We start from the raw sequence: 20229 nt of genomic DNA, 5'->3' as shown, positions 1-20229 counted from the left end.
CTATTTCAGGTAAGACAGCCAGGGTCTAGTGCTCTAGGAGGCCATCAGGAAAATCTAAATGAGGCAGAAGAAATCATGTTCATCCCTGCTCCCTCATGTCATGTAATTATTTACTTCTCTTTTGGGGATCAGATGAAATTAATAGGTTGTGAGGACTAAAGCTAAGTACAATAAGGCTGCTATATCTCTTCTGAAAAACAGAGATCATCTATCTGTAAATTACAGGAGGGAATTATGTGTCCCTTAAAAATTTTTTATTAAAAATTCCTTTGGAATTGACACAATGTTGATAGTACTGAAGTTGAATTTAGGTAATGGGGATTCATTATACTGTTCTTCCTACATTGTAAAAATGCTTAAAATTTTCCAAATACAGAATTTTCTGTGGTCCCTGCGAGTTGGGGGGCTAAGGAGGGAGGATCACTTAAGCCTGGGAGGTCAAGGCTGCAGTGAGCCTTGATCGTGTCACTGCAGTGTAGTCTGGGCGACAGAGCAAGACTGTCACAAAAAATAATAATAATAAAATAAAATAAAATAAAAAAGGTTTTTTTCAGGCTCCTCTACAAGAATGATGCTGATGACTTTTAAATGCACATATCCATGTATATTTCTGTACCAAGAAAGTAACACACATGGTTGGGAGTGGTGGCTCTCGGCCTATAATCCCAGCACTTTGGGAGGCCAAGCCGGGCAGATCACCTGAGGTCAGGAGTTCAAGACCAGCCTGACCAATATGGAGAAACCCCATCTCTACTAAAAATTAGCCAGGCATGGTGGGCGCCTGTAATCCCAGCTACTCAGGAGGCTGAGGCAGGAGAACTGCTTGAACCTGGGAGGTGGAGATTGCAGTGAGCTGAGATCGTGCCACTGCACTCCAGCCTGGGCAACAAGAGCGAAACTCCGTCTCAAAAAAAAAAAAAAAAAAAAGAATACACATATAAAGTGGTAAAGAAACTATTGCCTTGCAAGGTGGAAATCTCTGCCCCAACTGCTGAGTATCATATTCTATAACATCGCTGGAATAGGCCCAACTAAACACTTCCACCTTCAGCAGTGAAACCAGATTGAGCACAGGTAAATCTAACTATATAACTAACAGAGAACAAAGACAAAGTGGAATCTTAGTAAACTCTAAGCTCTGCGTTTTCTATTTCATTGAAAACTTTCACTTGAACATTACTCTGTTCAGCGGTAGTTGAAATTTTGCAGATTCTAAAAATCCCCAGTGTGTTTCAGACTATATGTTGTGAAATCAGTTTTAATGACTGTGACCAGGTTTTTCTTTTTTTAAAAAGTACACAGGATAGAACAAAAAATATCAGTGTATCACACATTGTAACAATGAATATTATTTCATAAGACTTTTGTTTCAGATATGTACAAATAAACAGTATATTCTAAGCCACAATATAAAATGTATTTCTTATTGTGAGTTACAACTAGGATTAAAAGGAGAAGCTAAATTGACAACATAATTAAACTGAGAAAAATTTGGTAAATGCTTAAATGAAAGGGATTAGGGAAATCAAAGGTTGTTGAATCCGTTTCTAGCTTGAGAGGTTAAACAAATTATTATAACAGGTATCTTTTAATGAGCACTTACTTTATACCAGGCATTATGCTAAATGCTTTACATATAGATCTTATTTAACCCACACGGCAACCTCATGAGGCAGATACTTACTTTATGAGGACATAGAGTAGCTACATAACTTGCAAAGGTTGCACAGTTGGCTCATAAGGTCTTGAGTTATAATTTAAGGCCAGGTATGTATCTCCCTAGCCTCCAACTTTTCTTACTACAGAAGTAGAGCATGTACATACTTAGTAATGGCTACATGCTCAGAACTGAGTTATGTGTTTTAAGGAATAGAGAAGTATAAAACATGGTTCATGCCCTCTATGATCTTACAATCCAGTTGGGAACCCATAAACTATATACCTAAAAACGTGTGTGTAGTTCATATGTACAGACGTGTATGAAAAGAAAATCAACTTCACTAATAAGCAAATAACTGGAAAACACATCATTACTATACTATAAACTTAAGGACAAAGACTGTGCTCTGTCCACAGCTATACAGACTGTGCTGTGTCCTGGCATACAGCTGGTACTTGATAAAAAATACAAGGCAGTCTGTAATTTGCTACTAAACCTAGTGGTAGAAACAATAGTTACTGTGGGAATTCAAATAGGAAGAAACTGATAAAGGCTAGATGATCTGAGCTACTTTATTACAATTTTATTACAAGATGAGTTAAAAGAATCCTTATAAGATTTTGAGTAGGCAGAAGAAAACACTGCTAAAATGAATTCAAGAAAAAAAAGTAACAGAATGAGTTATATGAGTAAGAAAATATTTCTTACTGGAGTAGAGTGACTCTTGCTGAACCATATTAAGTTAGAAAAATAGGTTAGGGTCAAATTATGAAGGGTCTTAAAAATCAGGGGTATGAAATAATGATACTCTGGGTTTTTTTTTTTTGTTTTTGAGAAGGAGTCTCACTCTGCCACCCAGGCTGGAGTGCAGTGGCATGGTCTTGGTTCATTGCAAGCTCCGTCTCCCAGGTTCACGCCACTCTTCCATCTCAGCCTCCGGAGAAGCTGAGACAACAGGTGCCTGTCACCACACCCGGTTAAATCTGTTTTTGTATTTTTAATAGAGACGGGGTTTCATCATGTTAGCCAGGATAGTCTCGATCTCCTGACCTTGTCATCAGCCTGCCTCAGCCTCCCAAAGTGCTGGGATTACAGGAGTGAGCCACCATGCCCGACCAGTACTCCAGTTTTTGAATAGAAAAGTAAAACAATGAAAGTGATATTTACGAAAGATTATCCTGAATTCACAAAAGAACAAATACAAATGGTCAGTAATAAGAATAAATATGGGCAACATAGTGAGACCCTGTTTCTAAAAAAAAAAATAGTAAAACATAGAGGAGTGGAGCAAGATGGCCAAATAGAAGCATCCACCGACCATTCCTCCTGCAGGAACACCAAATTTAACAACTATCTACACACACAAAAACCCCTTCATAAGAACCAAAAATCAGGTGAGCACTCACAGCACGTGGTTTTAACTTCATACCACTGAAAGAGGCACTGAAGAGGGTAGGAAAGATAGTCTTGAATCGCCAATGCTACTCCTCCCTCATCCCCCAGCAGCATCCATATGGCAGCGAGAATCTGTGTGCTTGGGAGAGGGAGAGAGCAGTGACTGTGAGATACTGCATTGAACTCACTGCCACCCTTTCACAGCAGAAAGCAAAAGCAGGCTGAACTCAACTGACACATGCCCATGGAGGGAGCATTTAGACCAGCCCTAGACAGAGGGGAATCGCCCATTCCAGCGGTGAGGACTTGAGTTCTAGCAAGCCTCACAGTGTAGGCTAAAGGGCTCTGGGGCTCCAAATAAACTTGAAAGGCAGTCTAGGCCACAAGGACTGTACCTTCTAGGCAAACCCTAGGGCTGAGATGGGCTCAGATGCATACAACTTACTGAGACACCAGCCAGCACAGCTAAGGGAGTGCTTGTACCACCCCTCCCCCAACCCCAGGCAGCACAGCTCGCAACTTCAAAAGAGACCCCTTCCTTCTGCTTGACGAGAGGAGAGGGAAGAGTAAAGAGAATTTTGTCTTGGCCGGGCGCGGTGGCTCAAGCCTGTAATCCCAGCACTTTGGGAGGCCGAGATGGGCGGATCACGAGGTCAGGAGATCAAGACCATCCTGGCTAACACGGTGAAACCCCGTCTCTACTAAGAAATACAAAAAAAATAGCCGGGCGAGGTGGCAGCGCCTGTAGTCCCAGCTACTCGGGAGGCTGAGGCCGGAGAATGGCGTGAACCTGGGAGGCAGAGCTTGCAGTGAGCTGAGATCCGGCCACTGCACTCCAGCCTGGGCTACAGAGCGAGACTCCGTCTCAAAAAAAAAAAAAAAAAAAAAAAAAAAGAGAGAATTTTGTCTTACATCTTGGATACCAGCTCAGCCATAGTAGGATAGGGTACTGGTCAGAATCATTCCAGGTCCTAGCTCCCAGACAACATTTCTAGACACACCCTGGGACAGAAGGGGGAACCTGCTGGCTTGAAGGGGACAATCTAATCCTGGTAGGATCTATCACCGCTGACTAAGGAGCCCTTGGGACCTAAATAACCAGCAGCAACAACCACGTAGTATGCCATGGGCCTTGGGTGAACCTCTGAGACATGCTGGCTTCAGGTGAGACCTAGCACATTCCCAGTTGTGATGGCTATGGTGACACACTCCTTTTGCTTGAGAAAAGCAGAGGGAAAAATAAAGGGGACTTTGTCTTGCATCTTAGGTAATAGCTCAGCCACAGGAGTGTAGAGCACCAGGTGGGCTCTCGGGCTTCCTGATTCCAGGTCTTGGCTCTTGGATGGCATTTCTGGACCTGCCCTGGACCAGGGAGGAGCCACTGCCCTGAAGGGTTAGTCCCAGGCCAGGCAGCATCCATCACAAGCTGACTGAAGAGCAGTACTAACAGCAAAGTTGACAGCTATAAGCACTTACATCAAAAAAGGAGAAAAACTTTAGGTAAACAATCTAATGATTAATCTTAAAGAACTAAAACAGTAAGAGGAAACCAAACCCAAAAGTAGTAGGAGAAATAATGAAGACCAGACAATAAATAAATGAAATTAAAATAAAGAATATAAAAGATCAACAAAACAAAAAGTTGGTTTCTTGAAAAGATAAACAAAAATCAACAAATCTTTAGCCAGACTAAGAAAGAGAGAAGATCCAAATAAATAAAATCAGAGATGAAAAAGGAGACATTACAACTGATACTACAGAAATTCAAGGGATCACTAGTGTCTACTATGAGGAACGGTATGACAATAAATTGGAAGATGTAGAAGAAATGAGTGAATTCCTAGACATACCCAACCTACCAAGACTGAACCATGAAGAAATCCAAAACTTGAATAGATCAATAATAATGAGATAGAAGCCATAATAAAATTTCTCCCAACAAAAAAAAGCCTGGCAGTTGATGGCCTCACTGCTGAATCCTACCAAATATTTAAAGTAGAACTAATATCAATTCTACTCAAACTGTTCTGAAAATAGAGGAGGGAATACTTCCAAACTCATTCTATGAGGCCAGTATTGCCCTGATACCAAAAGCAGACAAAGACACATTTTAAAAAGAAAACTACAGGCCAATATCACTGATGAATATTGATGCAAAAATCCTCAACAAAATACTAGCAAACCAAATTTTTGTTTTTGTTTTTGTTTTGAGACAGACTATCACTCTGTTGCCCAGGCTAGAGTGCAGTGGCATTATCTTGGCTCACTGCAAGCTCCACCTCCCAAGTTCAAGTGACTCTCCTGCCTTAGCCTCCGAGTGGCTGGGATTACAGGCACCTGACACCTTGCCTGCTAATTTTTTTATTTTTTTAGTAGAGATGGGGTTTCACCATGTTGGCCAGGCTGGTCTTGAACTTCTGACCTCAAGTGATGCACCTTCCTTGGCCTCCCAGTGTGCTGGGATTACAGGCATGAGCCACTGAGCCCAGCCTAGCAAACCAAATTTAGTAACACATTAAAAAAATCATTCATCATGACCAAGTGGGATTTATCCCTGGATGCAAGGATGATTCAACATACACAAATTGATCAATGTGATATATCATATCAACAGAATGGCAGACAAAAACCATATGTTCATTTCAATTGATGCTGAAAAAGCATCTGATAAAATTCAACATTCCTGCATGATACAAACCCTCAAAACACTGGGTATAGAATGAACATACCTCAGCATAATAAAAGCCACATATGAGAGACCCGTAGGTAGTATCATACTGAATGGAGAAAAACTAAAAACCTTTCCTCTAAGATCTGAAACATGACAAGGATGCCCACTATCACCAATTTTATTCAAAATAATACTGGAAGTTGTAGCTAGAGGAATCAGACAAGAGAAAGAAAGAGCATCCAAACTGGAAAGGAAGATGTCAAACTACCCTTGTTTGCAGATGATATTACCTACGATGAGATCTCATGTCATCCCAGTTAAAGTAGCTTTTATCTATAACATAGGCAATAACAAATATTGGTGAGGATGTGGAAAAAAGGGAACCCTCGTATAATGATGGTGGGAATGTAAATTAGTACAAGCACTATGGAGCAGTTTGGAGGTTCCTCAAAAAACTAATACAGAGCTACCTTATGATCCAGCAATCCCACTGCTGGCTATATACCAAAAAGAAAGGAAATGAGCATATGGAAGAGATATGGGCACTCCCACGTTTATTGCGGCACTATTTATAATCAAGATCTGGAAGCAACCTTACTGTCCATCAACAAATGAATGGAGAATGAAAATGTAAATAAACACAATGGAGTACTATTCAGCCATAAAAAAAGAATGAGATCTTGTCATTTGCAACAACACGGATGAAACTGGAGAACACTGTGTTAGGTGAAATAAACCAGGCACAGAAAGACACATTTCACACAATCTCACTCATTTGTGGGAGCTAAAAATTAAAACAATTGAACTCATGGAGATAGAGAGTAAAGGATAGTTACCAGATGCTGGGTAGGGTAGTGAGGTGGTGGTGGGGAAATAGGGATGGTTAATGGGTACAAAAAAAAACCCAGAATGAATAGTCGGGCGCAGCGGCTCACACCTGTAATCCCAGCACCTTGGGAGGCTGAGCCAGGTGGATCGCCTGAGGTCAGGAGTTCGAGACCAGCCTGACCAACACGGAGAAACCCCATCTCTACTAAAAATACAAAATTAGCCAGGCGTGGTCGTGCATGCCTGCAGTCCCAGCTACTTGGGAGGCTGAGGCAGGAGAATCACTTGAACCTGGGAGGCGGAGGTTGTGGTGAGGCGAGATCACACCACAGCACTCCAGCCTGGGTGGGCAACAAGAGCAAAACTCTGTCTCAAAAACAAAAAAAAAACAAAAAAAAAACAAAAAAAAAAACAGGATGAATAACACATAGTATTTGATAACATAACAGGGTGACTCTAGTAAAAAAATAATTTAATTGTACATTTAAAAATAATTAAAAGAATTGGACTGTCTATAACACAAGGATAAATGCTTGAGGTGATGGATACCATTTACCCTGATGTGATTATCATGTGTTGCATGCCTGTAACAAAATGTCTCATGTAACCCATAAATACATACAACTACATACACCATGTACGTATGCACAAAATAAAAAATTATTTTATATTTATAAAATAATTTATAATTTTATGTATTTATAATTATTTATAGTTATACATATAATTAATGTTTAATATTTATAATTTTAATATTAATTTTTAAATGCACACAAAAATATTGTAAAATCTATGATACCAGGAGATTGGTAAAAATCAATAGACAAAACTCAGATCAGTGATGATATGGATAAACAAGCACAAAGTTGATGGGACTACATTCCTAAAAGTCAGTTTGGTATTTATTGTGTAGCAATTTGTAAAAGGTTCAGGGACTTTTACTTCAGCTATCTAATTTCCAGGAGATTCGATTCCAAGAGGAAGCCAAGTGTGAGAAAAGATGTGTACACAAGGATGTTAAAAAGATAGAGGTATTTAAGGATATTCTAGAAAGCACTATTTATAAGAAACTATAAACAATGAAATGGTCATCACTAGAGAACCAGTTAGTAATACTACAGTGTATATAGGTTATGTTACAATATAGATTGTAATATGCTTTGGCTCTGTATCCCCACCCAAATTTCACCTCGAATTGTAATCCCCACATGTTGAGAGAGGGACCTGGTGGGAGGTGACTGGATCAGCATGGTTTTCCCTCATGTTGTTCTTGTGATAGAGAGGGAATTCTCAAAATCTGATGGTTTTAAAAGTGGCAGTTTCCCCTGCACACACACACACTCTCTCTCTCTCTCTCCTGCCGCCATGTAAGATGTGCTCTGCCTCCCCTTCGCCTTCCGCCATGATTTAAGTTTCCTGAGGACTCCCAGGCCGTGTGGAACTGTGAGTCAACTAAACCTCTTTCCTTTATAAATTACCCAGTCTCAGGTAGTATCTTTACAGCAGTGTGAAAATGGACTAATACAATGTAAGCGGAGTAAAAATGAGCAACATCATAAATTTATTTTTAAACGTAGGAATGCAGGAGGGAAGGGAGGCAAAATGGGGAGGGAAATAGGGAGGAATGGAAAAGAAAGGAAAAAAGAAAAAGAAGGATCAACAAAACAAGTATGACAAAATAATGATAATTGTTGAATCTGGAGGACTGGGTATGGGGGTAGGGTTCATTATAGTATTTTCTCTACTTGTGTAAATATTTTAAAACTTTCATTACAAAGCTCTTTTTAAAAATAAAGAGAACAATTATGGTATAGATTTCTATATATTAAAAAATCCTTCAGAAAATTATTTTACCTAGGCAAAAAGAAGGGAGATCGCTAGATAGAATTCTCTCCTTATTTCAAATGAGTCTTGTCCTAACAAGAGAGTCAGTTTCTTGAGGACAGAAATCATGTTATTCCTCTTTTGTATTTCTTCCCATTTACCAAATTACTATATACATAGTCGATCCTAAATATATAACTTGTTATTTGAAAATACATCTTGAATGGAAAGTATAGTGATAAGCCATCTCTCTCACCTTGTATTCCCTTTCTGTCTCCTTTTGCTAGATTCCGTGAAGAAAAAAACTTTTTGCCATATGCCATCAACTCCTGTATGTTTGCCTGAGATGAGCACAACTTCTAAATCCATAGCAATCTCTCCCCAGAGGTCTGCAAGGTGAAACACTTTAACTATCAATGTGCTTGATGTTTTAACCTCCTCTATAGCAAGACTATAAACTCTTCAAAAATAATGCCTGCCATAAAACACAGCAGGCACTCCAATAAGCACCTGTTGAATGAATGAATTCACAGGTCTGGAAGATGAAAGGTGAGACAGGTAGGCTACGAGACGTGGTAGATTCTTCTTCTTTTTTTTTTTTTTGAGACAGTTTCGCTCTTGTTGCCCAAGCTGGAGTGCAATGGTGCCATCTCACTGCAACCTCCGCCTCCCGGGTTCAAGCGATTCTCCTGCCTCAGCCTCCCAAGTAGCTGGGAATACAGGAACGCGCCACCACGTCCGGCTAATTTTTTGTATTTTTAGTAGAAACGGGGCTTCACCATGTTCGCCAGGCTGGTCTCGAACTCCTGACCTCAGGTGATCCACCTGCCTCGGCCTCCCAAAATGCTGGGATTACAGGCGTGGGCCACCGCGCACAGCCAGATTCTTCTTTTAGTGGTATTCAATTTGCATAATTATTTCTACCTCGTTGAAATTTCATTTTAAAAAAAAAAGCATTTCTGATTTTCATTAGTTATATAGCTCTGTATAAGGAATAGTTTGCTTTGCCTCAGCTATGAAGTAAGAGTTGAAATAAAAATTATCTTGAGCTCCCCCACTTTATGATTCTACTCTATCATTACCAGGCCCTTAACCATACAAGGATATCTGTAATGTATTCAATCACTAATTTCCTGGCCTTTCTAGTTTGACTAAGATTCTTTCTGTACTATTATGATTAGTGGCACTACAAAAAGTCTGGATCACCTTGCCTTTTTGAACACCAAGCTTAATTTTTTTTTAATTTTTGACCTCCTCTGTGGAGAGGATACTATGCCTGACATACCGAAATACTGAAGGTTAATAAGTGCTTATTTTAATGTTAATAATTTGTAACCTGTGACCTAGTTATCTACTCGGCTTTTTAAATCAGTTTTGCACAGATGGTAAAACAGTTTTTACTTGTCTTAGAATTAGTAAGTAGTTTTCTCTGAACCAGTGCCTAACAGTAAAAGCTATCATGCCAGGCACAGTGCTTAAATGCTTAATATATCATATTTCATTTAATTCTGCTAATACAAAAGGGTATTATTCAATTTTTTTTTTTTTTTAGACGGAGTCTCGCTCTGTCGCCCAGGCTGGAGTGCTATGGCGTGATCTCTCCTCACTGCAACCTCCACCTCCCGGGTTCAAGCGATTCTCTTGCCTCAGCCTCCTGAGTAGCTGAGATTATAGATGCATGTCACCATGCCCAACTAATTTTTTTGTATTTTTTTTTAGTAGAGACAGGGTTTCACCATGTTGACCAGACTGGTCTCGAACTCCTGACCTCATGATCCACCCATCTCGGCCTCCCTAAGTGCTGAGATTGCAGGCATGAGCCACCACGCCCGGCCTATTCCATTTTATAGTTAGGAAAAGAGAGACTACAAAGGATGAATAACTCGACAAAATGCAGACAGCTGGTAAAATAACATCTGTGGGATTCAAATTTTCATCTAATACCAACATGTATGACCCTAACCACTGTAATACACTCCCTCCCTATCGGTGCCCTGGTCATTCTGAAGTGATCAAGACTTACACTACCAATTCACTTTTCTATTCCTCTATTGTATAAACAATCCATTTTATTCTAGTGTCATCCTGAGGATAGGGACTAAGTCTATCTTATTATCCCCAACTAGCATACTGCCTTACACACTGTGGGTATGTAGTAAATACTACCTGAATTTCCCCAGGAAATACTAAGGTATGCAGGACTATCACCTAAAAACCAAACACAAATTTTAAGTCATTTTGGCTTAAAGCTGGGTGTGGTTGCATGCGCCTACAGCCCCAGCAACTCAGGAGGCTGAGGTGGGAAGATTACTGAAGGCCAGCAATTCGAGGATGCAGTGCACTCTGATCAAACCTGTGAATAGCCACTGCACTGCAGCCTGGGCAACATAGCGAGGCTCTGTCTCTTAAAACAAAAAAGGCATTTTGGCTCAATTTTTTTTTCTTGCTCTTTTCTTATGGTTGTGTTATTTTTTGCTGTCAACATGCCTGTTCAGCAGCACAGCTTGGAAGCCTATTACCTTGCTTTACTACTACATTCCTGTTCATCTGCTATAGGCCCACCCAGTGATAATCAAGCTTATTAGAATTGTATGTAAAATCAGATCTAAGTAGGGTCTAAGTGGCTCTCCTATAAGTAAAAATAAAACTGTAAGAGTAGGGCTTCAGACATCTAATGCAACACTTAACTGCTCAGAGCTCTTGGACTAATTTTTTTTTTTTTTTTTTTGAGACTGAGTCTTGCTCTGTCACCCAGGCTGGAGTGCAGTGGCATGATCTCGGCTCACTGCAACCTCTGCCTCCTGGATTCAAAGAATTCTCCTGCTTCAGCCTCCTGAGTAGCTGGGATTACAGGTACATGCCACCAGGCCCAACTAATTTTTTTTTTTTTTTTTTTTTTTAGTAAAGACAGGGTTTCACCATGTTGACCAGACTGGTCTCAAACTCCTGACCTTGTCATCCACCCACTTCAGCCTCCCAAAGTGCTGGGATTACAGGCGTGAGCCCCCATGCACAGCCTAATTTACTTTCTAGATTTCTCCCCTGAATTGCAAATAGTTAAAATTTCTGAAACGGCTGTCCTCTGGATGAGTACTACTATATTATGCATACTACAAATACATGTATTTTGGCACTTAAACATGCTTACACACATGTGCAAAGAAACACACAGCAGTTGATCCAAGTTTGGGCCCCTGATCCAAGCCGGACCAATTAAAGTAGGGTCAATTAAAACCAGTGGAGGAAGACTCTTATCACCTCTTAGGTCACAAACTGGAAGGATAAGCTGGCAGCTCTCATGGTCTCCACTTCAAGCAAATGCCTATCAACTCTAAATGATAATAAAGCACACCAGAAGAAAAATTTCTCCAAATATATCATATTTATGGTATCACATCACATACCTAGAAAGTTCTCGCAGAGTCACGAGTTTCTGAATCCACATTTACTTCCTTTTAGTCTTACCCTAGCATTGCCCACGAGGAATTTTACATGAACCCATAGATCCACCTGTTTTTTTTGAGATGGGTTTTGTCCCTTGCAACCAAGAGTGCTAATTATATACATATATGTGCAATACATATACCCAAATAATTTGCCAAACTGTATGTCTCTTCTTTATATATTCTAAAGTGCTTAATAGTATCTTTAAGAACTCAGGATCTAGATTAGACTTAAATTGAAACCCAGCTTCACCATTTCCTATCTGTGTGAGGACAACCTTCTGTACATTTCTGAATTTGTTTCCTCATTTGTAAAACAGGAACAACCTATTAGATATACCTCCCAAATATACTTTGAATCCATCTTCTTATATATCCATCTCTACTGCCACCAATACCTCTCATCTAGATTGTTAAATACCATACTGCAGACCAAACGCTATTTTGTAATATGGAAATCGAATAAGCTCTCTGCTTAAAATCTTTGATTGGCTTCTGATTGCACTGAACTCTGCTTTCTTGTCTATCCTTATCTTGCATCACTCTCCATCCCTCACCTGTGATGCTCTAGCCACACTAACCTTTTTCTGTTCCTAAAATATGTTAAGCTCCTTCCCCCTTCAAAGCTTTTACACTTGCTCTTCCTTCGGCCTGAAATGCTTTTGTCTCAGATCTTCACAAGGCTAGTTCCCTATCACTCAGGTCTTAACTCCAATATCATTCCCTCAAAGAGACCTTTTCTGACCATATTCCATAAAGTAAAAGCAGCAGCAGAAGCATTACCACCACCAATACACTCTATAGCATTACTCTTACTTCATTTAAAAAAAAAAAAAATCACTTTTGGCTGGGTGTGGTGGTTCACACCTGTAATCCCAGCACTTTGGGAGGCAGAGGTGGGTGGATCACGAAGTCAGGAGATCGAGACCATTCTGGCTAACATGGTGAAACCTTGTCTCTACTAAAAATACAAAAAATTAGCCGGGCGTGGTGGTGAGCACCTGTAGTCCCAGCTACTAAGGAGGCTAAGGCATGAGAATCACATGAACCCGGGAGGCAGAGGTTGCAGTGAGCAGAGATTACGCCTCTGCACTGTAGCCTGGGTGACACATCAAGGCTATGTTTCAAAAAAAAAAAAAAAAAAAGGCACTCTTCATAATATTCTTTTTTTTTTTTTTGAGACAGAGTCTTGCTCTGTCGCCTAGGCTGGAGTACAGTGGCGCAATCTCGGCTCACTGCAACCTCTGCCTCCCAGGTTCAAGAGATTCTCCTGCCTCAGCCTCCTGAGTAGCTGGGATTACAGGTGCATGCCACCATGCCCGGCTAATTTTTATATTTTTAATAGAGACAGGGTTTCACCGTATTGATCAGGCTGGTGTTGAACTCCTGACCAGGTGATGTGCCCACCTCGGCCTCCCAGAGTGCTGGGATTACAGGCGTGAGCCACTGCGCCCAGCCAATATTCTTTTTCAACTTCTTTGATTGATGATTACAGAAAAGTTAGCAGAAAAATAGCACCTCACTTCTCCCAACATTAACATCTTACATAACTATAGTACCACTATCGAAACCAGGAAAATAGTATTGGTGCAATACTATCAATTTAACTCTAGCTCTTATTCATTTCACCAGTTTTTCCACTAATGTCCTTCCATTCCAGGATCCTATCCACAAGCCCATGTTGCATTTAGTTATTTCTCCTACTCTCATCCAATCTGTGGCAGTTCCTTTATCCTTCAGTCTGTTACAGTCTTGACACCTTAAAGAATATTAGCCATTTTGGCCGGGCGCGGTGGCTCAAGCCTGTAATCCCAGCACTTTGGGAGGCCGAGACGGGCGGATCACGAGGTCAGGAGTTCGAGACCATCCTGGCTAACACGGTGAAACCCCGTCTCTACTAAAAAATACAAAAAACTAGCCGGGCGAGGTGGCGGGCGCCTGTAGTCCCGGCTACTCGGGAGGCTGAGGCAGGAGAATGGCGTAAAAACCCGGGAGGCAGAGCTTGCAGTGAGCTGAGATCCGGCCACTGCACTCCAGCCTGGGCGACACAGCGAGACTCTGTCTCAAAAAAAAAAAAAAAAAAAAAAAAAAAAAAGAATATTAGCCATTTTGTAGGCTATCAATCAATTTGGAATTGTTTAATCTTTCCTCATTATTACAGTAAGATTATACATTTTTGGCAAGAATAAAACAGAAATAATATTGTATTCTTCTTAGTGCATATCATGGGGTATATCAGCATGTCCTACTACTGGTGATGCTCACCTTGATCACTTAATTAAGATGGCATCTTCAGGCTTCTCCTTTAGTAAATATCTTGGGGAAGATACTTTGAAACTATGCAAATACCCTATTTCATTTCAAACTTTTGACCATTACTGCCAAGTGCCGTGGCTCGTGCCTGTAATCCCAGCACTCTGGGAGGTCGAGGTGGGAGAACTGCTCGAGTCCAGGAGTTTAAAAGAAGCCTTAGCAACACAGTGAGATGCAATCTCAAAAAATAAAAAATTAGCCAGTCGTAGTGGCATGCACCTGTAGTCCCAGCTACTCTGGACTCATTCTTTTAGTTGGCCCTTTATAGTTGAAAATTCTAAGTTTAATGTGGCTATGATATAACCAACTTATATAAATTGCAGTAGGAGATCAGAACAATTTCACCTTATAAAACTCTAACATCCCCATCCAGGTGCTACAGGTACATCAATCTACAACAAATACCCAAATCCTCCAAGATGAACTCATCCTTTCTACCTCACTAAGACTTCTTTTTTTTTTTTTTTTTTGAGACGGAGTCTCACGCTGTTGCCCAGGCTGGAGTGCAGTGGCGCGATCTCGGCTCACTGCAAGCGCCGCCTCCCGGGTTCCCGCCATTCTCCTGCCTCAGCCTCCTGAGTAGCTGGGACTACAGGCGCCCGCCACCGCGCCCGGCTAATTTTTTGTATTTTTAGTAGAGACGGGGTTTCACTGTGGTCTCGATCTCCTGACCTTGTGATCCGCCCGCCTCGGCCTCCCAAAGTGCTGGGATTACAGGCTTGAGCCACCGCGCCCGGCCACTAAGACTTATTTTTATACCTAATCTCTCAGTAGCAGCACAGCTCTCCATGGCTGAAACCTCAGAAACATTATTGGCTTGATTATCTGTGATATGTAGCCCCATCCATGTGAACAACGTTCCACCTCTAAGAAGTTTCTCTCTCTCCTTGTCTTTTCCATTCCCACTACTGTAACTCTACTTGGTCTGCCTAATACCTTGCCTGAAGTACTGCAAACGCTTTCTACTTCTTATTCCCAGCTCTTCCCCATTCCAGTCTTCCATCTTTCCTGTCACCAGATTAATCTTCCTAAGGGACAACTCTGTGGCCCACCTGTTTTCAAAAAAAAGTCAATAGCCTTCCTGGCCTTCTGAATGTAGCCCAAGCCTGGATTTACATATCTATAAAGAACTTCTATAAATAACCACTAAATTATCCTTCCTTTTGCCAATATCAAAACTATTTCAACCGCTCAAAGAGGATGCATACTGCAAATCAAGGACAAGCAAAACAAAAACTAAAAGAACCAAAGAGAAAAGACATCCAGCTCAGCATGATTTCTGAACAAAGAATAAAATAAACACAACTACCACTTAAGATGGACAAAGCCAAAGAAAAGTCAAAAGTAAAAAAAATTTTGAATCCCATTCATAGTTGAAAAATATTTGATTATGGGCAAGCTAGAATGTTATTCCTGAGAATGCAAATCTAAATCAAGTTCCTAGGCTCCAAAGACTGAAAGGAACCAGAGGAAATACTATTGTTGTGTTTCAACAATTCCAAGACTGTCCCAACTAGATTCTAACTTTACTTATACTAAAGCACCCTAAGGTCAGTCCTCCATGTAAAAGAAAACACCTACCATGGTACTATCACTGACCAGTTTTTTGTTTTTTAAAATATGCATTTTATCATACAACATGAAGTAAATAAAACAATATAAAAAGCTGATGCTTTCATCAAATTATTAATATTTTGAGGCCAGGTATGGTGGCTCATGCCCATAATCCCAGCATTTTGGGAGGCTGAGGAGGAAGGATTGCTTGAGGCCAGGAGTTCAAAACCAGCCTGGGCTACATAGCAAGACCTGCTCTCGATGAAAAAAAAAAAAAAAAGAAAAACACATTAGCCAGGTGGCCGGGCGCAGTCGCTCACGCCTGTAATTCCAACACTCTGGGAGGCCAAGGCGGGTGGATCACCTGAGCTTAGGAGTTCAAGACCAGCCTGGGCAGCATGGTGAAACCCCATCTCTACTAAAAATAAAAAAATTAGGCATGGTGGCACACGCTCATAGTCCCAGCACTTGGGAGGCTGAGGCAGGAGAACTGCTTGAGCCTGAAAGGCAGAGGTTGCAGTGAGCCAAGATTGTACCACTGCACTCCAGCCTGGGCAACAGAGACAGAAAGAGCCCTTGTCTCAAAAAAAAAGATAAAATATATATATATACACACACACACATATATATGTGTGTGTGTGTATATATATATATTAGTCAGGCATGGTGACGTATGCCTGTAGTCCCAGCTACTTAGGAGGCTGAGGCAGGTGGGGCCCTTATGCCCAGGAGTTACAGTGAGGTATAACTGTACCACTGTACTCCAGCCTGGGCAACAGAGCAAGACTTTGTTTCTAAAAATAATAATAATTAATATTTTACCTCATGACAAATGAAGTTTGAAACATCTTCCCAAAAGGAGAAGAAATATCCCCTAGGAATAAATGATTCATTATTCACTAATTTGGTGTTTGCAGCCACTTCAGAGAACATAACTGGCACAAAAAAAGAGAGTCAATTGTATCTCTAAGGGAGCACATATTACTTGCAACATGAAAATCACAAAAATGGTTAACTTTAGATATCCATAAAACACAATAAAAGAAAACTTACCAAAAGTTAATTATATTAAATAACCTCTAGAACAGGTATGGCAAATAGATTTGATCTTGCATACCAGCTCCAAAGGACAACGTGTTCTGAATAAGATACCTCCTATGAAGCTGTGCTATGGTTCATAGGCAAAAAGAACTAAAATCAATTAACAATGTTGGCTGTTAAATAACGTTATTTGTGTTGTTTATTTGCCATTCCTATGCTTCTGTATTTCAAATAATCCCACAAAATGTACAATTACAACATTACTTACTGCTTCAACAGAGTTACATTCTCGTCTTGTTTCTAAATAACGTAGTGCTCGTTTTTCTTCTTCTTTTAATTTAGCATCTGCCTGTCCAGAAGCAAAATAGCAATCATTTTAAGAATATCAAGAGAATTGCTCAAATTATCACATATGCTAAGTTCTAACTTACATATTTCATATAATTCTGTACACCATTTTGTTGTAAATACGAGGGTGCTTGTGTTCTATAAAATCTCTCTGTTGAATCCAAGTATGCCTTCTCAAAATTGTCCCTATAAATTTGAAGCTTATCTTCAGGATTAGAACAAAGGTTAACTGAAAAACAGAAAATAAAGTATTACTCCAATTATGATTAAAATCAATATTTTGAGTATAATAAATGAAATAAATATCGAGGACTCACTATGTGCAAGGTAATAATGCTCAAGAGAACATATAATTATATAAGACAAAATCATTCTCTATAAGATGATGATGACAGCACAAAGCAGTAAAGTAACAAATAAATAATACAAATATAGACTATTTTATTTTTGAATAGGTAAGAGACTGACTTCTAACTGAATAATCAAGAAAACATTCACAGAAGCAATGGGATTTAAACTGAATCTTAAAGAATCAACTAGAATTTGCATAAATGGAGATTAGTAAGGTAAGTAAATATTCAGAAGCAGAAAAGCACAAGAAAATATGACTAGGTTGTCTAAGTGGATTGCAAGGTTAATAGAAGGTAAGGTAGAATGGTAAATTACAAATCGTTGTGAAGATGTCCTGGGCAACATAGTAAAATCATGTGTCTACAGAAAAATTAAGGCCGTGCACAAAGGCTCACACTTGTAATCCCAGCACTACCGGAGGCCAAGATGGGCAGACTACTTGAGGTCAGGAGTTTAAGACCAGCCTGGCCACTATGGTGAAACCCCGTCTCTACTAAAAATACAAAAATTAGCTGGGCATGATGGCACACACCTGTAATCTCAGCTATTCTGGAGGCTGAGGTATGAAAACTGCTTGGACCCGGGAAGTGGAGGTTGCAGTGAGCTGAGAGCATGTCACTGCACTTCAACCTGGGTGACAGAGTGAGATTGTCTCAAAAAAAGAAAAAAAAAAAAAAAAAGAAAAACATTAGCCAGGTGTGGGGTACATGCCTACAGTCCCAGCTACTCAGGAGGCTGAAATAGAGGACTGTTTGAGCCCTGAGAGGTGGAGGTTCAATGAGCCATGATCACGTCACTGCACTCCAGCTTGGGCAACAGAGCAAAACCCCATCTCTTTAAAAAAAAAAAAAAAAAGCATAGTGTAGCACTTAAGGGGTAAGTAGAAAAAATACCAATAAAATAGTGCTTAAACATTTATGAACAGCATATGGGTTAAACAACAGCAATAAGATCATTATAAGAGGACTGTTTCAAAACTCTGCATGTAAAGTTTAATGTCTGGTGGCAGTTCAAATAAAAACAAAGGAATTTCAGGAGCACTGCTAATGAAAATCTAAAGGCTTGATAACTAAAGGATTATGGCGCAATGAAGAAAAGCCAGTCAAAAATAACTCTATAGGTTCATTAACTCAATAAATACTTATCTAGAGTGATTTTGTGCCATGCATTCTATGTTCACTAAAGACACAGTGCTAACAACACTATTAAACAAAAGTACTACGCCAAGGAGGCACAGGTACTGTGAAGCACTAAATGACAGAACTTAACTTAGTCTGGGAATGAAGAAAGGCCTCCAGGAGGAGGATGAAGCGTGGGGAAGAGGCATACTCTAAGTAACAGGAAACAGATTAGAAGTCAGAGGGAATGTGCTCCTACATGCTCTCCTTTTCATTACCTTTCATGGAAGTAACCTGCTTTCTGAAACATGAATACCTAACCTTTTAATGAACTAGTTACCTTTTATAAGCTATACATTCAAATTTATATATCTAATTTACTTCACTAAAAAGACCTGCCAAGAAATTAATGGCATGAAGAAAACATTAACCACATTAATATGAATTTTTATACACTTTTAAGCAGAATTAATATCATTTGTGTACTCTTAAAAAAAACTAGTACAAAAAGTAGATGTAACTTTGTATGCTAATAAACACAACTTTGTGCTATTCCGTAATTGTTCTACAATTTCCATAAAACAGAAATTATGATCATAAAAGTTCAGAACATACCATACGATTCTCTTACTCCAATAACCAGCTGAGAATCAAAAGCTTCTCCCAATCTTTCAGCATGTACCAGCTTCATTGCACTATCTTGGAGTCTGTTTTTTATATTTGAAAAGATTGACTCATTCCATGTATCAAGCATAAGCTAGGAAAACAAGAACAAATTGTAACATAATTTTCAATTATTAATATACAAAGTATCATGTACAAACACTAAAAAAGGAAATCAAATTCGTAGGCCTGGGCCAGGTGCAGTGGCTCATGCCTGTAGTCCCACCAATTTGGGAGGCCGAGGCAGGTGGATTGCTGGAGTCCATGAGTTCGAGACCAGCCTGGGCAACAGGACAAACTCCTGTCTCTATTAAAAAAATACAAAAAAAAAAAAAAAATAGCCAGGCGTGGTGGTACACACCTGTAGTCCCAATGAGCCGAGACCATGCCACTGCACTCCAGCCTGGGTGACAGAGTAAGACCCTGTCTCAAAATAACTTAGGTTGCATTCACTCAAATACTTCAGGGAAGCAGTATATTTAGCATAATGGTAAACAAGGGTCGACTAAGTGTGGTCTAATCCCAAAACCTTGGGAGGCCAACGTGGGATGATCACTTGAGGCCAGGAGTTTGAGAGCAGCCTTGGCAACACAGTAAGACCCATCTCAACGACAACAAAAAATACAAAAATTTGCTAGGCATGCTGGCATGCGCTTGTACTCCCAGCTACTTGGGAGGCTGAGGTGGGAGGATCACTTAAGTCCAAGAGGGCAAGGCTGCAGCAAGCCCAGAACACACCATTCCACTCTAGCCTGGGCAACACAGCAAGACCCCATTTCAAACAAAACAAAAGTAAATAAAGAACAAATGTTTCAGAATCCAACATAACTGGAATTCAATCCCAGCTGTTACTTATTTATCTGCTTTCTTATGTGTAAAATGGTCAAAATAATAGTGCAAATTTCAGTGGTTGTAAAAATTAACTATGATAATATATGGAAAATGTTTATTCTCCTGTAGTTCCATGGTTGAATTTCAGATATACTGGTGGTTTGAAATAGACATATGCACATGTTTGTA

General features: G+C 40.0%; 1 protein-coding gene across 1 annotated transcript in view; it reads right to left on the bottom strand.

Moving 5' to 3' along the window:
• LOC105493659 (cullin 5) overlaps positions 1 to 20229 on the bottom strand; it is a 106994-nt gene that overhangs the window by 39377 nt on the left and 47388 nt on the right. The window contains 3 exon segments of the mRNA XM_011761498.2: positions 16998 to 17078; positions 17161 to 17306; positions 19162 to 19303. Coding sequence (XP_011759800.2) covers positions 16998 to 17078; positions 17161 to 17306; positions 19162 to 19303 — 369 coding nt within the window.

Source organism: Macaca nemestrina, chromosome 12 (assembly GCF_043159975.1).
Source record: "Macaca nemestrina isolate mMacNem1 chromosome 12, mMacNem.hap1, whole genome shotgun sequence".
In the NCBI taxonomy this organism is placed as follows: domain Eukaryota; kingdom Metazoa; phylum Chordata; class Mammalia; order Primates; family Cercopithecidae; genus Macaca; species Macaca nemestrina.
The sequence above is the reverse complement of the archived record's forward strand: the minus strand, read 5'-3'. Positions and strand labels throughout refer to the sequence as shown.